Here is a 20,676-nt window from a genome sequence, read left to right as displayed (position 1 = left end):
TGGGCGCACAGATCCTACTGAGCTTACACACGTCCCTACGAGCGCCGTTATGTATGAGACTTTGCAGGTCGTGTGAGCGCGAACCGCGTGCGGCTCAGGGCAGAAATGTATTCTCTCATTGTCGCAGCAGCTGGGATGTACGTCAGAGGATCTGGGGCGGTATTTCCGGGAGGGGGAAGCCTCCCGGACCGTAAAACGGCACTTTGCAGTATAAAATGATGCGCTTTATACATTGTCGACGGTCCCCTCACGCTCTTCATCGGACAGACAATGATCCAAAGACGCGTTGGACGTGCTGCTGTCTTGCTGGTTGCTGCCACTGCAGCACTGGCTGCAACGACCGTTGTGGTCAACAGCACGGCAAGCCATGCTATCCCTTCTACGCTGTGTACGTCAATTCCGCCAGAGGCTTATTTTTACCATGCTAACGTACTTCCAGATGGACAAATGTTTGAGGTTCGTAACATACACATTGATTTCTAGTCAGCGCTAATCTCTATTATAATATTCGCTTCGTCAGGATATCAACGTAAGTTGCTCCTTGCCTTAACTTCGCATAAACATCGGGCTTACAGTGTGTGCAGCATGTAGGTTTCATTAGCTGAGATTTTGACGCATACGACCTTACGACAAAATAGAGCGGAGATGGTGGTTTGTACGCTGAGTGTACGTGCTCGATAGAGTTCCCTCTTGATCGTCATAACTAAACCGTCCCACCCTAGTGCTGCAGAACCGTGCTTTCCAGCAAGTCACGCCTGGTAAAGCAGTTACGCTTATTTGTTCTCAACATCTCATACTAGTATTTGCAGGCGATGCAACCGCATTGTATGCATGGGCTGCTGTCAACGGAGGAAACATTACCGTCATTGCCGACTCTGACCCGGTATCATCTGCGCTGCCGAACGCTCTTCAGCTGACCATACCATCGGGCGCGTCTGGTTCAGTTGGATTCGGAAACGAAGGCTACTATGGTGAGCTCGAGTTTTCTGAAGTAGTGATCAAGCTTTTGCTGATACTGTTTAGGTATCAACGTCAACTCCTCCTGGACGTACAACGCTTCCTTCTACTATCGCTTCCCCGAGGTGTCTGACTTCAGCGGTGACGCCACTGTGGCACTTCAAAGCGCATCTGGCGAGATCTACGCGTCCGCGCAGATCCCCGTTAGCGGCTCTCAGACGACGTGGACACAAGTTTATGCACAGCTTACGCCGAGCACGTCACCATCGAGCACTGCAAACAACTTCACCGTCACATTTGACTCGTCCGCTGCGGGCAACACAATCAATTTTGCTATGTTTTTGCTGTTCCCGCCCACGTTCAAGGACAGGGCGAACGGTATGAGAATCGACGTTGCGGAGGTACGCTATTTCGCGTTGCTCACGCTTCTAATAATACTTATGCGCGTTTATTAGGTGCTGTACTCCATGAAGCCTTCATTCTTCCGCCTTCCCGGAGGCAACAACCTGGAGGGTCAAAGTGCTGCCACTCGATGGATTTGGAACAACACCGTCGGGGATCTAGTCGACAGACCCGGTACGTCATCAGGGTACCTCCTTAGGCTTCATGCCATAGACTGACGAAGCTATTCAGGTCGCGTTGGTGATTGGAGCTACATCAATACCGAGTAAGCATGCGTCTTCAAAGAAAGCTGTTACGGTAGTTGACGCTATTCTAGTGGACTGGGCCTGTTGGAGTACCTGTATTGGTGCGAGGATATGGAGATGGAGCCGTTCATGGCTGTCTGGGCTGGTAGGTATTAGCCTCGTCGCTCTCTGCCAGACTCATCATGTTGCAGGTTATTCACTTGACGGCACATCCCTTCCCGAGGACGAGCTTGCGCCGTACATCCAAGCAGCCATTGATCAGGTTGGCATGAATCTCTTTGCCATATTATGTTACTCATATAGTCGTGGACAGATCAACTTTGTGACTGGTGATCCCTCTGGTAGTTCAGCAGGTGAGCTTACTTTGCATACATACGGATGTGTTGCTCAAAAACGGGCCTCTGTAGCTGCCCTTCGCGCCTCTCTTGGGCGTGAAGAGCCTTTCTCACTTACATATGTGGAAATCGGAAACGAGGTCAGTCTACTGCAACTTATGACCAGCCAAACGTGTTCCAGTTCAGCTGACCTGAGTTTTGCAGGACTTCGTTGCATCGGAGTCGTACATTTACCGCTGGCGAGACTTTGCGGGAAACCTCACTGCCGCGTTTCCGCAGCTCAGTGAGTATCTCGATCTTGTGGTATTGGTTCAGGGGTCTCAGTATTTGGTGAATTGTAGAGTTCATTGCGACCACCGACCCATTCAATCCCATCCTCGATCCCACACCACAGCAGTATGACAACCACGTCTATTCAAGTCCTGGTTTGTTTCTCTTTGCCTCGGTTCCATAGGCCTGATATCTGACGAGAAGTTCAGACTGGTTCGCCGAGAACTCATTCTACTATGACGACTTTGAGGTACTCTCGTCAATTATCTAGTGTGAATAGGCTTATATAACACCAATATTAGCGCAATTGCACATACTACTTCCAAGGAGAGTATGCTGTGACTTACGCCGATGAAAACTTGATGTACCCTACTATTCAGGGTGCGTAGGGATGAAATCATCGTTTCATTACGCCTAAAATGTGTTTCTGCAGGCAGTATCGGCGAGGCTGCGTATATGACTGGGTTTGAGCGCAACGCAGATATTGTCTTTGCTGCATCATATGCACCTTTGTTGATGGTAAGTGCACTTAATGAATCCCCTATCCAGAAGTGTCGCTGAGATGACCTCTCCAGAACGTCGCCGATGGCGCATACCAGTGGGTAAGCACACAAAACTCCTGCCACACCGAAGACCTCTTGATTAACCCATTCCTCAACCCAGATACCTAACTTGGTTGAGTTCGAGTACGTAATCTAGTACAGTTGGTGGTTCACCCGGCTTATGTACATTCCTAGCGCCGCCAATGTTTACAAGTCAACAAGCTTCTACGTCCAACAGTAGCGCACCATCTCGTAGCATTGTGTGGCCTGACATAGTATGCTACCACAGCTCTTCAGTCTCAATCGCGGCACCGAATACTTGCCTAGTACGCTGCCCGATCCGAGTGGCACTGTCTTCTGGAGTGTAACAAGCGACTCCAGCACGCTCGCCATTAAGGTATGTCTTTACCATTCACTATGTTTATTACACGCAGTTAAATTAACACCATTTTCAGGTCGTCAACTATGCGAACACAACCGAGGATGTGACTTTCCAGCTTCCATTTGCCGTTGCGTCATCTGCGACTGTCACAGTGCTAACTGGTGACTCAACTGCGAGCAACACGCCGACGGACCCGAACCTCGTGACGCCTACAACGTCTGCTATTACTATCGGACAGGCGTTTAATTACACTGCGCCGGCATACAGTCTGAGTGTGATCAACGTCAGTTTGTCTTGAGCATAGCGCTTGATTTGTTCTGGAGTCCAATACTAGTGTAAGCACAATTAGCTGTACTCCAGTACTGTCACACTTATCTTGTATTGTGTCTTGGAAATATGTATTGTCTCTCCTTTCAGAACATGATATCTCGGCATTGTTTGGGTTTGATACTGTAAAAATTTATTCACTGGACTTTCGAGTATATTTTCAGTTGGTTGAAACCCTACCTGTACATGTGCTTCCCACACTTCCGGTGATAATAAACGGGTACAGTCAACTCCCTCCACCAGGAAAAAATGCAAGTGACAATTCACCCTATGTCCTCCATTTATACCGAGTAGTCAATTATCATACCCCGTGTAGATGGCAGGTATCCGGAAGTATGGCACGCGATCCTTTCTCGCCCTGCTTGATGCTCAGCATGCATCTCCAGAAGATCAGAGTTACTGGTAACTCATCGTCATTCACAACCATCCACTCGTAGGTCGCCACCCAGAGACCAGGAATCAAGTTAACGCTACAGAGTATCGCAACATTATGACAGACATTACATCCAAGGGTAAGTCATCGGCTAGCTTGGTCGATCAATAGCACGAGAATACAAGCCAACAACAAACAAGAAGCTTGGAACGAATGAGGGAACAAGCGAAACAGAGACGGACGGAGATACATCAAGTCTGTACGAGTAGGTACGGTAAGTAGCGGTGTAGCAAGCAATTGCCAATCCATGAATCCAAAAGCCAACAAAAGGAACAGAAGAAGAGAAAACACAGGAAAGACCAATATTCAATAAAAGAGAAAAAGAAGTGATTAACAATAAAACTTAGGACACGCACGCAACCCCCCTCTTCACAGTCATCACATCCATCACCACTACCGCCCCCACCCACCTCCGCTCCCCGCCCTCCCTCTTGCACTCCTCGCCGCCCACCGCTCGCGGTTCTCTCTCTCCCACTCCATTCTGTCTCGCTCCCGATCGCGATCCGCAGACGGCCCGCGCGGGATAAACCCGCGGTGCCCGCCCGGCCCGAGCCCCGAACCGGGACCCGAGCCCATAGAATGCGGGTGGCCGCCATGCCCCGCGGCGCGCAGTGCGCGAGGACCGCTAGGTGGGCGGGCGTTGCCCATGTTGGAGAACGACGACGGTGCAGAGGGTGGCGGTGCACGCCGAGGAGGACCAGACGAGCCGGTAGAGAGGGCGGGTGAGGCGGGAGGAGGGACGGAGGATGATGTGTTAGAAACCGAGGCGGAAGGAATAGTGCTGAACGAGCGTGGTTGGGTCGGCGGGGTATACGAGCGCGGGACATATGAGGAACCAGTTGTCGGAGCAAGAGGACCAGAACCATGTTTGGGGGGAGAGTTGCTTGGGATCTCCCCCTCCTCACGCGAGACCTTGCGCGAAAGGGGTACACCCACTACACTCGCATCGCCTGTCGAGCTGCCATTGGAGGCACATGCAGTAACTGCAGGAGGCGGCTCTGGCGGTGGAAAGCTCACTTTGCGCTCAACCTCAGCCGAATCCCTAATCTCAGTCGCCCTGAAGAAAGCAGGAGGGATGGTTTCGTCCAGGAGTTCCTTCTTCGCCTCGAAGGTAGTAGCACGGCCGTTGGGAAGAGACTTCTCCCTGTCACGCTTGAGCTCAAGATGCGGTGGAACGTCATGTTTGGCGGGGTGTATTCGCGAAGCAAGAGACGGGACGGCACTTGGTTTCACGGGTGACACGGGTGCAGGAGAAGGCTTCGGGATAGGCTTGGATACCAGCGGTGAAGGCTGGACAGATGCTGGAGCAGGCGACTGGAGCTTCTGTACAGGCCCAGGCGTAGGCATAGGTGCAGCCGGCTTGTTATCCTCGGAGGTGTCCATATCCATCGCCGATACTTTGTCCACCGGCGCTGATACTGGTGTTGTTGGTGTTGGTGCCACCAATGCGTCCCGAATCTCGCCTTTACCGCCTTCTCCATTCGCCTCGTCAATCCCGTTTACCTTGCCATTCACGGCACCACTCTCGCCACCTTGCTCCTCGGGCTGCTGGGGCTGGTGTTGATCACTAGCACCATTCACCTCCGATCCGTTGGGACCACCGTTGACCCTGACAGCCTGGGCGTCGGCAGGGTCTGAAGAAGCAGAAGCAGCAGCAGCACACTCCTCGCCATGCAACTCCCGCTCCTTCGCCATCTCCTCGCGCTGCTTCTTCTTCCGGAGGGCAAAGTCCTTGAACGACAACTTCACCTTCTGGGGCGGCGGGGTCGGCGCCTTGAGAGGCGGAGTCGGCGCCTTCGGAGGCGGAGTAGGCTCGCGGGGAGGGGTGGGCTCATGAGGAGCTGGTGGCGGCGTCGGGGTGCGTGGTGGGGGAGTTGGTTCGCACGCGCGAGTCGGCTGCGGTTCTGGAGTCAGGGACCAACATGGAGAAGGTGTGTTATCAGGATCTGGGTCGCATCGCGTTGGCATTGGCTGCGGTTCAGGGGACGGGGTTGGGGTCCATCGCGGTGAAGGTGACCGAGCTGGCGCAGGAGTTGGATCACGTGGTGGCTCATTCGACACAGGAGAAGATGGCGGTGAAGGCGAACGCTTCATCTGCACGTCTGTATCCGTGGCAGAGGCGAGCGGTGTTGAGTGCCTCAGCGGGAGAGACGAAGCCACCGTTGGAGGCGTGACCTTCGCCTCCACATGGGCATCCACATCCACATCCATCCCATCCTCCTTCTCCATCTCTCCTTCCTCCCGGTGTTCATGATCATCCACCTGCACCATCGGAACATCTGCGGACCGCACTGTCGGCGCTGCCACACCCTCCTCCTCGTCTTCCGCACGACCCTCCGCACCTTCCACTTCCGCAACATATTCATCCTCGGTCTCCTCACCCCTTGCTCCAGGGGGCGGCGAAGCCGGCGATTCATCGTCCACCTCCGCCTGCTCAACCTCTGGCACGAGCTGAGACTCTGGCTCCGACATAACTGACTCTTGCTCGGGTGCTTGCCGTGACTCTGGCTCCGGTTTCAGCTCCTGTTCTGGTGAAGCTTCCGCTGTAACCTGCTCATCCTGCACGAGCACTTGTTCAGATGGATGCTGCTCCTCCTGAATGTCCATCGACGACTCTGGGACAGAACCCGCCTCTGCCGCTGGCTCTGGCTCAGGCGCAGGCTCAGGCTCAGGCTCAGGCGCAGGCTCTGGCTCGAACTCGGGCTCTGGAACAGAACTGACACTTAGCCCCGAGCTAGGTCGACGAAACAGCGCATCATGATGTAGAACATCACGAGCGAGCGGAGGAAAGTACGGCGCCGCTCCAGAAGACGATCCGGACCCAGTACCAGCTGTAGGTGGAGCAGAGGTGGGCGTGGCCAACGACAGTTTCGCAAAAGGCGCTGAGGGGGAATGCGTCTCCGGGCGTCGTGAGCTTGGGTGACCTTGCGACTGTGGTTGACCTTGAGGTGAATGTGCTTCAGCTCGAGGTTGAGGTTGGACTTGGACTTGAGTCTGCGCTGGGGTTGACCGCGGCGGCTCCGAATAGCTAGGCGAATGCCGATGATGCTGCGGCGCGATCATCGCGAGGCTCATCACGTCTCTCGAGCGCGACGTCCGCGGCGCCTGCACCTGCGCCTCCGGACTCGCAGACGATACCGTCGTTGGGTCGAAACGCGCCGGCATGGGCGGTGGTGGCATTTCGCGACCGTAGTCGCGGCCAGAGGCGTGCGTGTGTGCGTCTGGTGGTGGAGGCCTAGCATCTGTAGAATTAAGATACCACGCGTATATTCATCAGCATTTCGTGCGCGAGCGTAAAAAGCAGGTCGACGCACCATCAACATCCATACCCATACCTGCCCCTTCCGAATCCAAGCTCTTGCCTCCCCTCTCCGCTGCAGCATCCCTCCTTACACCTGCAGCATCAGACGCCTCCACCCTCCCGGTCGACATACTCCCACCACTCGGCAAACTTCTCCACTCAGAGAATGACGAAGACGATGACCCTCCAGGAGCATTCTTCCACCGCTTCCGCATCCGTGGCGGGACCTTGACTTCACCTCCTTCCACCTCGTCTGGTGGATCAGGATCGACCTGCATCGCATCGACGTGCTGCCCAAGGGATGAAGGATATGGGTCATGGTCGGATGGATGAGAACTCTTCTTCCGCTTTGAACCTACATGAAACAAAGAACGTTAGCGTTAAATGGTACAAGGGATAGGGTAGCAGAGCGCAAAAAGGGGCCAGTCAAGCCAAAATCAAGCAACCCAAAAACGCACGTTTGCCCACAGCATCAGTTCCCTCATCCTCTTCATCCAGCACCACAGCATCCTCTCTCGCCTTCCCCTTCCCCTTCTTATCCACCTTCCTGGCCGCACCACCACCGCCATCCCCAACCACCACATCTCTCGCTCCCTGCTCACCCATCCACCCGCCCGAGCGCGGCAACCTCGAAGGCCCCGCCTCGGCATATACATACAGGCCCTTGTTCACAGAACCAGAACTAGCCACACCCTCCTCCCCGCTCTGACTTCCCGAACGAACCATCTCAACACCCGCCAGCCCGCCCGAAAACGGCACCTTCTCCCTCGTCCTGAACCCCCTCTCCGCGCCCACCAGCGGCCCCAAATCGACGCCCCCGCCCCCTCTCGCAGCCCTCGGCGTCATCTGCTCATCGTCGTCCGCGCCATTCACATGCGCCTCGCCGGCGTCGGGGCCCCGGCTGGGTGTTTGAGCGGATGGCGGTGCGCGACGAGGATAGTGATGGATGGGTTTGCCGTCGACAAACGCTGACATGACGTTCAGCACACAGTCACGCGCGGCGGCACCGCACGCGCACGTTGTGAATGTTGACCCCAAAGTGTGCAAGATCGTACCGAATTGTTGGCGGAGGTGGTGGACGTGCACGGGTCTATTGAGCCAAACCGGTTAGTAACATGAGGGGGCGGGTGGTGTAGGACGAAAGCAAGACAACGGGAAGGATAATGGGAAAGGTATGAATAATATCAAAGATAGATGATGGCAACTCACGCAAACAAATGTGGACTCTCCACAAGCGCAGGCAACTGGTGCACCACATTCCCATCGTCCCATTCCCACCCGAGCACAACCTCCTCGCCCGCCTTGAGATCCCGCAGCGCAAACACCCCAAACGCAAGCGCATCCTCGTCGCTCTCCTCGCCATCACCACCCTCCTTCCGGTTCTCCGAAGGTGAGCCCTCCTTCTCTTTCTGCGACGCCTGCTCGTCCTCCGCTACCACATTCTCCTTCCCCTTACCCCTCTTCGACCCAGGCTCACACAAAAACGGCCTGACAACCGCATTCGGCCTGCACCCGCTCCGGACCCACCGCGCCCGCCCGCCTCGTCCTCTCGCATCGAGCGCGACCTCGAGCGGCGGGCCCAGCAGATGGACATGTGGCTTCGGCAGGCCCATGTGAGCGTAGGCGTTGAGCTGGTCGGAAAGGTACGCTGAGGAGGGCATGATGGTGGATGGGTAGCGCGCGATGAAAGAGGATGCAGGGAGAGGCGTGGCGGTGTGGAATGTGTATGAAGGGGGGAGGAGGTCGGAATGGTGTGGGGTAGCCGTTATCGCTGGTGAGGAAGACGACGAAGGGAGAGGACGAAGAGCAGTAGGCGGGGCGCGGGAGGAGGGGAGGAAGACAGGTGATGTGTTGTTGTTCGAGGCTGGTGGTGGTTGGTAGCTGAAATAAGAAGACGACGATGACGATGGAGGGAACGACGCCCCGCTCGATGATGGAGGAAGTGAAGAGGATTGTGTTGATGCCGATGCCGACATTGATGACGGAAACGACCCTGGCGGCGGCGAGAGCGCCGTGATCCCGCGCCAGTGCTGCGCCTGCCGCATCAGACGATCCCGCGTCTCCGCCTGCGGAATGACATCCCGAGAGATAGGCACGTAGGTACTCGTCCACGGCTCCCCACCGATATCCACCATCTCGTCGTCCTCCCCACCCGCATTCACGTACCCGCTCGTAGCGAGCCCGTTGGTGCTGAACGGCAAATGTGATGACATCCCGTTCGGACCACCCGGCGGCGCGCTGTGTGGGCCCCCCGCCTGCGCAGCAGCAGTTGTAAGCATCGAGATACGTCGTTGCTTGCGCTTCGCCGCCGCACTCGTGCCTCCGGTGCTCGACCCGCCAGCTGTGGGAGCACCTGGGGAACCGTCAACGAAGCCAATGTTGGCAGCAGCTGCGGCGACCCCATTGACGCGCGAACGCGGTTTGCGCTCGACCCCTGGACTCTTCTTCCTCGCTCTCTGACTCTCCTTCCCTCCCTCCTTCCCTTTCCCCCCTGCACTCCCACTTCCAACACCCGGCCCAATCCCAGCGCCGAATACAACACCGGCTGCAGCATTCGCCTCGAGCATAAGCCTCTGCCGCTGATGCTGTATGCGCAGCGCGCGCTCGCGGTCGACTGGCCGCGGAACGCAAACCCAGCAATGCCACTCTTCCGGCACCTTGTCCTTGGAGATGTCAAAGCACGCGGCGTGGCACCAGCGCGAGCAGGTGTCGCATGCGATCGAGAAGCCGTCGTCGTACGTGAGCCCGCAGATACAGTTGATCTCGCCGTCGGCGTCGTCTGGGCTGGTCTCATCACCGGCGACGGCGGTGTTGGTACCGTTGGCGATGGATGTGTTGACGGTAGAGGTGGTGGCAGATTTGGTGATACCGTTCGGCATGGTGAATGGGGAGCCGTTGACGACGTCCATGGGTGTGCCTGGACCTGAAGGGTGATCGGAGAAGGGTGTACGCGGGTGGATGTGGGTGTGGAGGGTAGGTGTGGCAGGTGTAGCGGTGGATGTGGATGTAAACGGGGAGAAAGGACCGCTGTGGTGGGCGAGGGTAGTGTACTGGCCTGTCGGTGTGTGCAGCGCAAGCGAGGGATGGCGGGACATCGGCATGGGTACATTGGGAATGCTGGGTGTGGGTGATGGCTCGTGCGAGTGGGCATGGTGTGTGTGCTTGCGCTTGAGAGGGACAATGGGGCGGGCGGGGACGGGCGAGACGGAGGAAGGGATGTTGAGGTTCCTCTGTGTTGTGTTGGTGTGTTGTAGAGCGTGCTTGTGGGTTGATGGGCCGTCCGCTGCAAGGCCAAGGAGACCTAGCACTGCGTCGGCGGCATCATCGTTCATCGGCCGCCCCGTTCTGTGCTCGACGGGCTCTCGTCTCTCGTGTTCGCCAATGCGTCTGTTCTCTTTCTTTGCTTTCCTCTCTCCTGCCTCTGTTCCTGCACTGGTGTGTAAACGTGGTTGATGCAGCGTCGCGGTGCGTGCTCCGTTCGACGTATAAGTTAGGATGGAGAAAGAGAAAGGGAGGAGGGAGACGGGGAGAGACGGGGGATTGGGGGAGAAGAGGGAATTGGCAGTTGCTGGCTTCGGTTTCCTCCCTCCAACTCAGCTCAGCCGCCCAAAACAAACACCAGTCAACAAACTCCCGCGCCCTCAGCCACCCCGCGCGCCCTGCTCTTTCTTTCCCGTCGGGCGAGCGCGTGCTCATCATTCCGTCTCTCCAGTCCGTCTCTCCTCTCTCCATTCCCCTATCTTCCCTTTGCCTCTCTCTTTCGGCCGAACGAATGCGCGGCCATCGACGAGTGTGACCAGGATGGGGTGGTTGTGATGTGTCCACTTATAGGAGGAGGTGTCGCCCACGAAAGGGAACTGATATCGTTATCGTCCATATGCGCCGTGAACTTTTTATTCTCGGTCCCAGTGGAGCAGCACCCTCTTTCCGGACGGCGCCCTTCTCAGGCCTCGAACCCGTCTGCATCTCTAACCCCCTCGCTCCCTCAGCTAACAGCTACTCGGACTGCGCCTGTCTCGCATGAGTCATCGAAATGAGAAGTAGGGGCTGGCTGGACGAATGGGTCTGAAAGGGTCTGGGTGGTCTGTGAGATTTTGTCGTGACTCGTGAGTTCATGAATGTACTGCCTCACCGAAACAAGCATGTATTGCCTGCCCTCCACCCGAATACGAACCGCTTTGAAAACTTCACTCATCTTGTTTCACATCCATGATCCCACCTCGGTCTAAGCCCCCATGGATTCTACCGCATCGCATGCCGTGTTCATGACACAGGGTGGATGGGCAAGGGAGTTCGTGACGACGGAGCCAAGCGCTGCTTGCCTCATGCGTCCCTGACCCTGCCCCCTGGGCGATAAGGTGCAGAAAACCAATCTGATAAAGCCACCAGCACAGGCGCCCCGGATCTATGGCAAACCGGGTCAACGGGTATCCGCTCGGTGCAGAGCTATGCTTGACCACGCGCCCTTCTCCGCTCCTTCCCCTTTACGATGACCTCCCTTGCTTCTAGTTAGCGACTGGTACCGTTAGCGAAGAGTCAATCGACATTGTCCTAACCTCAAAGCTTATGCCGAAGGAAACGAAGGATTGTGACAAGCGCGTAGAAGCAAGCCTTGGCTCGGGTATGCACCATGGCTCTCATCTCATCTCCGAGTCATGCATCGGTTCATCCGCACTCACTGCCAACTCGCTCCTCCACCATTTCCACTTCTGCTCCACATTGAGCTTGAACGAGTTTATTTCGCCCAACGAAACTTGTTCTGAGCACCCTTCTGCACGCCTGCCAGGTGGCAATCTCCGTATTAGGTCGCCTACCCTTGGGCACGCTCGAGGGCTGGTTTAGCCTGCCTTTAAACATTGGACGTTGGTGAAATCCCCAGAGATTCTACGAAAGTGAGCTGTTGCCACCGAGGAGGCTATATCGGTCAGATGAAAATGTATAGGTCTCTGCCCGACGCCGTTGCCGAGTCATATGCCCTAGGTGAGAAACTCTCTAGCTGCGCCCTTGGGTGCTCCATGTAGGCTGCCTCCAATTGTCGTTGGTATAGTGCACAAGACGAATCCTATCGAAGACAAGCAAGCGTTTTCCATACGGTCGAGTACAGATACTGAAAGCCTAGGCCTCCGGGTCATAGAAAAGGTCCTCGTATGCAAGCTCAAGGTCTTCTTGATCTCCAATAATGAAAGCATTCGATTTATCGTGCAAGGCTGAAAGGGTTTTGTAGACGTCGAGCCGAGTGGATCGAAAGTCATGGTCCGACGCGAAGATTGGGAGATCCGTATCGCCAACGTTAGTACTTGTACTGTATGTCGGAGCTGTCGCACCGCTCTCCCGCGAACCATCACCCGCACTAGCCAGCCCCACTACCGAGTTCGGCGCGTAGAATTGAGGGCCGGTGGAAAATCAGTCTGCGAGGGCCTGTAACGGGTTTCCGAGGAATTTTTAGAGGACCGATGGGCTCGACATGGGTGTAATACTGCGGCAGCGTTGATTTTCCTTGTCTGCTTCTTCCCCCCACCAGTGCCTTTAGCTACTCAGTCGACGGTCGAGGGTTGGCACGGCGCCTCGTCTGGCTCATTGTCTGGACCACCCGTGTCAGTAACAAGGCCAGCAGTCACATCGGCGCCATTGCTATCGGTGGATGGTTGTGTCGGTGGAATCGAGCTACCAGTCCAGGAACATGGCAGATACTGTAGTGGAAAGAATGGTTGAACAGGAAGAGCAGAACAGTGCTCAGGTCAGGTATGGTATGGAGTTGGCCACGAGGTTGCACCTCTGGGACAATGGACCCACAATGATGGTCACAGGGCTTGATCTCATGTTCTATCATTGTGCTTTCGCGACTCTTGTTTGCTAGGGTTGCGACGTGGGGTCATTAATCTTCTTGGTAAGGTGTCAAGATAATATTTAGTATATTCATTATGCACGAGCAGCCGACTAGTGCCACTGACTTAACAACGCGGGAAACATAGACAGTAACGTATTGTGTCCAGCAGTCCGTTGTCGCTCTCTTCGTCGTCATCAGCCATCGCACCAGAGACCCTTCCCTCAGGAAGATCATCCACTGGCACCTCTGCATGCTCTGGTTCGCTATCCGAGTCTTCCTCTGTCGTCGTGCGGGTGTTGGCAACGGCGGCAGCAGCAGCGGACGGGTCCGCTCCTGCGAGCACACGCTACACAAGATTGAGCGAGGTACGTACATACGATGAGGTTGAGAATATACCTTCTTGTCTTTCGCAGAAGACACCACAGTCGCAAATGGTCGACGTATGCGACGCATCGCATGTGTTCCGACATTGTCGTTGGCAGCGTCTGGCTGCTTATTCTTGCCCTTTTGCTTCGGTTTAGGTCTGGCGTTCTCCTGCGGCCAGAGCAGCCTGAGGCTGCTGCGTCTAGGTGGGCGCCTGGTCTCATCGCGATGTTTGATATCACTACTTTTGTTGGCAGTGACCTGACGCCGCGGCTTCATGGGGACAACAGTATCCTGGCAGGTAAGGGAAGTTCAGCGGCAGCAGACACAGTGATACCACCCTGGTGAAAGAGACTTACATCATGCAAGCCGTCCCAAAAGTCCTTCGGATCTGGAGGTCGGGGGTTTGTAGAAGTCTGGTCGCTTGTAAAAGCTGAACGGCATTGTCAAAAGCAAGATCACTCACACCTGTGGGATGTTCGACTTGAGCTTGTGGCTGCTCGAAACTGCTAAGTACGTTTCTGAGGTAGGACTTGGAAAGTTACCTCTTGCTTCCGCCGTGAAGGGTCACGATCGTCAAAGATCCCTATTACTTTGGAATCGAGCGTATTATCGCCAATGTTTGGAGGTGCAACCTAAATCACACCCCACAAATTGAGTAACAATGTATCGAATACGAAGACGCCGTACCTGAGTGTTTGGGCCTCTCCGTCGCATAAGCAGGTCCCGTGGGGTTTCTGGCCGGAGAAGGACAGTACCTGTGTTAGCGTCCCTCATAAAAAGTGTGTGATCCAATGAGCCGCTGAGAAAAAGTTTGCTATCAGGTGAGAACAAAGCAGCTCGGATGCCAGCCTCATGAACTCCCTCTAGCGGACCAAGGATACGCCGTCCCGAAGTAGCATCCCAAACCCATATCGTCCAGTCGTCGGAGGCGGTGAGCACCTTCGAGCCATCGCTCGACCAATCTACTGCTACCACGCAGTCTGTGTGCGCCCTGAGTTCGCTGAACGCGATTTGACCGGTGTCGATGTCCCATATAATTGCGGTGCAGTTTTCCAGACCGGATAGAAGCCGAGAACCATCTGGCGAGAAGCATAAGGCGCGAACGCAGGCTCCGTGATGAAGGTCACCCGCGAGCTGCATATGCGTCTGCATATCCCAAATGCGAACTGCATGGTCGTCTCCGCCACTTGCAAGCTTCTTCCCATCGCTTGTTAGGCAGAGTGAGCGTACCGGTGTCGTATGGGCTGTGGTGACATGCTGCATCTCGCCGGTAACCGTGTCCCAGAGACGAACCGTTCCGTCCGCGCCACCACTAACGAGACACGAGCCATCGGGGGAGAACTTCACATCTAGGACGGCTCCGACGTGACCAGCAAGGGGCTTCAATAGTAGCTCTTTGGATTCAGTGTTGAAGACGCGGAGAAGATTGTCATCGGATGCGCATGCAAGCTTTGTACCGTCTGCAGAAATAGATACGGCATTGATGGAGCTCTGGTTGCCTACAAGTTCGCCAACCTGAAGCCCTGTTACCGCATCCCAGAGCCGCACGGCGGGTTCTAGACCGGCGCTTGCAAATCGTCGTCCATCCGGAAACCATTGAACAGCCATGACGGAAGCTTCAGCGCACATACGTCCTGGCGCCGATGTGCTGGCAATGGGACTCGCGCTTTTTATCTGTTGACGAAGTGCAGAATCGCCCCCTCCTGAGAGCTATCGCAACATCATCAGCGGTTACCGGTCACTAATGAAGTGAACTCATCCCGGACTGGCACTTACCACAGGCATCATTGTGTTTCCTGTCTGTGCATCCCATATCTGAATGCGCGGCCTAGAATCTGAATCTGCGGATGCAAAGTGCTTGCCATCAGGCGAAAAGGCAACAGCTAAGACAGGTCCTCGATGTGCACTGAACGGGCCCCCGAAAAGACTTTGACCTGTGTAAACATCGCAGACGCGCACGATTCCGTCGCGCGAGCCACTGACTAGCCGTGTGCCATCTGGAGACCATGCAACACAATCGACTCCTTCTTTGCGCCCTCTAAAGGGGCTCTTTGCGGATGCTGCTGTTTCTGCATCCCAGATGCGTACGGTGCAGTCGTCACCTCCGCTAGCAAGGAAGGCGCCGTCTGGTGAGTACGCGACAGTCTTGACCCAGCCCTTGTGTCCTTCGAAAGGCTTCATTGCCGGCGCGAGACTTTCGGCGTTGAAGGTGCATATCTTTGAGTCAATCAAGCCAGCTGAGATTCGCTTGCCATTAGGGGCCCACGAGACTGAGAAGATCCTCGTAGTGTAAGCTTCGCTTTGGGCAAGAAGCTTGAATGTATGCGCGTCCCATAACCTAAGCTTGCGGTCTGCACCTCCGCTCGCGATGAGTGCTCCATTGGGCGAGTACGCGACCGACTCCACGTAGCCAACGTGCGCCTCAACAGGCTGCCCCACAAGCCTGTTCCTATTCTGCATGTCCCAGTTACGTATAAAGCCGTCGCCAGCGTCAGATACGAGGAACCGACCATCAGACGAGTAACAGATAGAGGTGACCTCCCTGGTGTGGCCTTTCATAGTCTCGCCCAGCTGTTGGCCTGAGGCGGCGTCCCAGATACGGACACTTTGATCTTTCGAGCCGCTGGCGAGGAACCTGCCGTCAGGCGAGTAGGCGAGGTCTGTGATACCGTCACTGTGGCCTGAAATTCGTCTGAGCTGTGACTCCTCAAGCTTCTCATTGGTCGTAGATGACAACCTGCCAGGTTCGAGATCCGGCTTGGCCATGAGTGCTAGAGACAAGTTAGACGAACACTATGTCGCGAAAGATGCTGACCACCGATAAGCTCAATAGCATAGCGACAGTCACAAGTATCCAGCGGTATCACTCGTCCGAGGACCTTCTCAAGCTATGATGTTTCTCCAAAGATAGACGTTTGCTTACTGGTGAGAACAAACTCTTGATCACTGCCTGGTCGTCATGGTGGTCTTTGAGTCCAATGCTATGATAGAAACACACATCCTTCTCTTAAGAGTACAGTTTGAGCAGTGATGTGGCAAAACGAAGTGAACGCCAATATCAACTGTGCATGGTGGAAATGTTGGCAAAAGAACAGATGACGCGGTCGTCGAGTAATGTCGGAAAAAGCTGCGAGGGGTTTATAAGGGCCTGTTCGGTTGCGCAATAAGATATTGAGATATTCGCGTGCTGCGTAAAAAGTCACGTGATATTATTTGGCTAGCCCAAAATATGACGCGGACGGCGCGCGTCGATATAACACCAGATTGCGGCTGGCAGCCCCTTGCTCAATCATCATGGTTCGCACACGTACATCCACCCTCTCCAATGCTCCTGTGAGATCCCCACGGAAAAGTCGTCTGCATCAACGACGAGCTGCCGTTATCACAACAGCACTCTCACTCACAACTACATCTGTTGTGCTAGCTATCGACACTGCATGGCGTCGTATCCATCCTGAACCCTACCATACCTCAAGCTTGACAGGGAGTCGGTGTATCACTGGGCGGTGGCTTCGCTGGTGTCTTTGCCATGGTGCTTGGTGTTGCAAGTATAGAAAGTGTGCTGACCACGAGTCGACGAAGGAGGACTGGCCTCCCTCAGCACAGTACTTTTCACACGGGTTTGGCCAACGTCATATTCTGCTCCATATTGCGCATCCGAACGCGGGATATGCTCCAAAGCGTCATATTTGAGGTGCCCAGATCACGACTGCCATTACAGGAAGGTGAGCTCGTAAATATCGCGATATTTATCTCCACATCGTGCAACCGAACAGGCCCTTAAACTCCCCATCCCTTGCGTCCAGCTAAAAGCCTGTTCCAGGGCTCTACCAATGCCATCATTCTCCACCTTGTGACCATGACTCAAATAACCATCGGTACAAGATTAGTTGTCAGTATTCGAAAGTTCGACACGCGTATGGCACAGGAAACCAATATTAGGGAAAGCGGGATAGTTTTTGCACGTTCTGTGCTGCTCGCCGAGGTAACGTTCGATGATGCGAGCCTATATCACTCATGACCGGGGAGCAAGCTCGTAGTATAATGTCTCATATTGCAATATAACAACGTGTTGTATATGGAAAAAAATTACGCATATTTTAAAGAGTACATATGCATACGCCCTACCACATAGTATGCGCCAACCCGAGATCGTTGTCTCAATGATAATTCACATAATGGTGAACCTTGCCGCTATCTCGTGAGATCGCAATTGTGATACTTTCGCGATGCTGATAAAATTAAGGCGGATCCGCAGATCGCAAAGTTGACGGTTCTGCTGGTGTAGTGTCTTGTACTGGTTCGCGGATCTTGTCGCGGATGCCTTCGGCGGCAAGGAGCCGAGTCGATGGCTCAGGTTGTTTGCGCAAATTAGGATCTAAAGCTGCTGCCAAGTAACACCAAACACCGGCATCCCTTCTCACATGACCGTGGCGTTCTAACTTCATTCACAGGTGACCCACGCGCCCTACGTCACCTGGCATGTGAGGACTCACGGTCGACGTCACCGGCCCGCCCTTTCAATGTCAATACTAACTTAGTCCTCAATTCTCAGCTCGCGTATAACTTCAGGAACTTAGGCTGAAGTTTGATTCAATTCGGCTCTCCAATGACCACCCTCAAAGTCTCAGCCATCCTGATTGCCATCCCTCCTCTCTTGAGCTATGCAATGTCGACTCAAGGCTCCGAGTATGTAGCTACAGGAGCAACCTCTGGTCTATCCAATCTCACGCTTCAGGGACCTCCATCTCTCCCTATGTGGGCGACATCCCCTCTCAATCCAGCGCTGGCCAGCTTCAGCATCGAAACCGCATTTTTCGAAGAGTACATGGGTAACAGCTCTTCTCCGAACACGTTGTCCCAGGCTCTGTTTGAGAACTTGAGCAACAGGACGGGCGTGCCTGCGGAAGTGCGCATCGGTGGCATCACAGCGGACTCGGCTTTCTGGGACGGCAATCTAAATCAGGCACTGTACAACTTCATCGACAGCTCAGGAGCATTGATCAATACTACTCTGGGTCCGGCGTTCTGGGAGGTTGTCGAGCTGCTACCTAATGAGACGAATATTGTTTTCACTCTTGTAAGTGAACCAAACGACTTATGTCAGTGCCTGCCCACTGACCAGTATGCACAGGGCTTGGAGAGTCTCAACTACACGGGTGCTCTGTACATGGCCGAGGCAATGTGGGCTGGTCTGCGTGATAGCTCAGTCAACATATCTAGGTTTGAGAGTACGTTCCTTGGGTAGACACTCTCACAAACCAGCACTCACTGTTGACCCAGTCGGCAATGAACCTGATCAGTATTCCATCCACTTGAACGCACAAAACTACACCGAGTACTGGGAGGTACGTTCGCCTTCAGGCTTATTTCTGCCAAGATGACCCGGGCCGCTTACAAACCCCGCGTAGCCCTGGAGCGGGAACATCTCCAAAGACCTTGGCGTCAACTATCCGGAGTTCCAAATAGGTGCAACCGCTATAGACCCTCTCTGGCCGTACAATACGTCGGCTGCCGATGCTCAGTTTGACTGTGTCAGCGCGCTTGCTGCGGGTGCAGACGACGGGCACACTGCAAAGACCTGCAGCGAGCATACTTACCAGTACAGTGTGAGTCTTCGTATCGGCTCGTTCATCAGTGAGGTTGGACTGAGCGCCGTATGTACAGGTATGCGATCCTACGAGGGCTGCCATCGCTACGCTACCTAACTTGGTGAGAGCGTCTTCTCGTTAGACAATACCAATTTATCTTATGCTGTGGTCCTTCCTAGGTGAATCACACACGGCTGGCCATGTGAGGGATCTTGTGTCAGTATCCTGGTTTGATCTAATCTGTGCAGGTATCTAGATCTTTGGCAACCCCGTATTCACTCCGTTCGTGAGCAACTGGGTCCCGACTCGTTTGTCATTGGTATGATACCTTTACTATCGACTGGCGTTATTGCCTGCCGGTTGACTCAATCTCTATGAGGCGAGTTCAACTCTGTGTCCTGCTCTGGCCGTGACAACGTCAGCAACACGTTCGGACAAGCCATGTGGCTGGTGAGCTACAGCTTATGACTATCCTCGCCAGTGCATCACTGATGATGGTGTGCAGCTCGACACTACGTTGTATGCCGCGTCGATCAACGTGTCCCGGTACGTTTCTCACTTTGACTACGGTTCAAATACCGATACTGCCGCAGCGTCTACGTTCACCAAGGAGGACCACTTGCCCTACAGAGCTCAACACAGTTGAACCATGGCGGCTTGTCCTTATACAATCTTTGGTGCGCCGCCGTCTCGCTTTATGCTCCCTCGCGTTTCCCTCCAACTATCCCTTCTAGGTATCCCATCGAGAACCAGAACGGGCCAATTCAAGTCTTCCCCGCGTATTCTGCATATCTCTTCGTGGCTGAAGCCATTGGCCACTCCACATCCCTTCAAATTGCTAACATCTTCCCCGGCCGACAAGCCAATGGGTCCTCCATCACGACCGCAGACGGCGATCCATCGGCAGGCCAAGTCGTCGTGTACGGATTCTGGGACGAGACCTCCTCATATGGCCTCAACTACCCTTCGAAGCTGGCACTGCTCAATATGCAAATTTACAACCAAACTGACACTGGCGCGCGTCCGAATGTGACCTTCGATATTTTAGCGTATCTTCCCGACGCGAACCAGGTGATCACAGCAAAGAGGCTGACTGCACCTGGTGCGGATGTCAAAGCTGCCAATGTCACAACGTGGGCTGGGCAGAACTTTGCGTCTGGGTACGGTGAGGGTCAGTATGTTGATGAGACTCTTTCTGGAGGGAAGATTGACGTGGAAGCGTCGTCGGCTGTCTTGGTGTTTTGGTAGCTGCCCACTGCACGTGGAGAGCTTGTGGCAGTTTGTGTTTTCCAGTACGTACCAGACATAGCAAACGAATTGACTAGCTGTATAAGGGTCTTATTGGCATGCCCCTCGGAATGAGGCTGTTGTCATCAATCTTTCCCTGCGTGCAGAAGCTCTCAACGCTTCTCAACGCCAGGTACAAACCTTCGTCTTTGTCAAGTCATTGGTTCCACTATTTTTCATTGGCAAACCAGCTCGGTGGTGCTCCTCGCGACCTTCAGCTCAAGACGGGATGGTGAGATGTTCTTTTGCCCGACTGTCTCCACTCGCTTACTAATGGAGCTTGACTCCTGCCGCTGGCTTGCGCGTCCTCTCGTTGTTGATGTTGCTCGGAACTGAGCAAGAATTGTCAGGTGCTTCCACTACTCTTCCACTGCCCTTGCTTGTGACCTCACCAACTTCCAAATATTGGGA

General features: G+C 54.6%; 4 protein-coding genes across 4 annotated transcripts; 2 read left to right on the top strand and 2 right to left on the bottom strand.

The window, feature by feature from the left end:
- Window positions 1-270: 270 nt before the first annotated feature.
- CONPUDRAFT_168605 (glycoside hydrolase family 51 protein) lies at window positions 271-3,727 on the top strand (the record flags this gene model as incomplete). Its single annotated transcript, XM_007774998.1, has 23 exons — window positions 271-388; window positions 440-456; window positions 521-529; window positions 639-666; window positions 723-758; window positions 810-971; window positions 1,024-1,358; window positions 1,413-1,533; window positions 1,591-1,624; window positions 1,676-1,749; window positions 1,796-1,866; window positions 1,918-1,957; window positions 2,012-2,079; window positions 2,144-2,222; window positions 2,281-2,364; window positions 2,419-2,459; window positions 2,512-2,590; window positions 2,643-2,728; window positions 2,785-2,811; window positions 2,873-2,895; window positions 2,947-2,988; window positions 3,049-3,148; window positions 3,207-3,727. The coding sequence occupies 23 exons, from the start codon at window positions 271-273 to the stop codon at window positions 3,429-3,431; spliced, it is 1,899 nt and encodes a 632-aa protein (XP_007773188.1). The 3' UTR covers window positions 3,432-3,727.
- Window positions 3,728-8,399: 4,672 nt separating this feature from the next.
- On the bottom strand, window positions 8,400-9,170 carry CONPUDRAFT_63490 (uncharacterized protein; the record flags this gene model as incomplete). Its single annotated transcript, XM_007774697.1, has 1 exon — window positions 8,400-9,170. The coding sequence occupies one exon, from the start codon at window positions 9,168-9,170 to the stop codon at window positions 8,400-8,402; it is 771 nt and encodes a 256-aa protein (XP_007772887.1).
- A 3,921-nt stretch (window positions 9,171-13,091) lies between these two features.
- CONPUDRAFT_168603 (WD40 repeat-like protein) lies at window positions 13,092-16,478 on the bottom strand. Its single transcript, XM_007774997.1, has 7 exons — window positions 15,164-16,478; window positions 14,075-15,097; window positions 13,930-14,019; window positions 13,851-13,880; window positions 13,744-13,800; window positions 13,418-13,678; window positions 13,092-13,367 (listed from the first exon to the last, which is right to left on the bottom strand). Exons 1-7 carry the CDS (start codon window positions 16,151-16,153, stop codon window positions 13,146-13,148), a joined length of 2,673 nt encoding a protein of 890 aa, XP_007773187.1. The 5' UTR covers window positions 16,154-16,478; the 3' UTR covers window positions 13,092-13,145.
- A 1,578-nt stretch (window positions 16,479-18,056) lies between these two features.
- Window positions 18,057-20,226, top strand: CONPUDRAFT_63665 (glycoside hydrolase family 79 protein; the record flags this gene model as incomplete). Its single annotated transcript, XM_007774703.1, has 11 exons — window positions 18,057-18,467; window positions 18,522-18,618; window positions 18,671-18,735; window positions 18,799-18,996; window positions 19,055-19,099; window positions 19,158-19,180; window positions 19,227-19,297; window positions 19,358-19,428; window positions 19,484-19,524; window positions 19,572-19,655; window positions 19,713-20,226. 11 exons carry the CDS (start codon window positions 18,057-18,059, stop codon window positions 20,224-20,226), a joined length of 1,620 nt encoding a protein of 539 aa, XP_007772893.1.
- Window positions 20,227-20,676: the final 450 nt, after the last annotated feature.

The sequence above is a fragment of the Coniophora puteana genome (assembly GCF_000271625.1).
Source record: "Coniophora puteana RWD-64-598 SS2 unplaced genomic scaffold CONPUscaffold_13, whole genome shotgun sequence".
Classification (NCBI taxonomy): Eukaryota; Fungi; Basidiomycota; class Agaricomycetes; order Boletales; family Coniophoraceae; genus Coniophora; species Coniophora puteana.
Note: the sequence above shows the minus strand (reverse complement) of the source record. Positions and strands in the feature narration are given on the sequence as shown.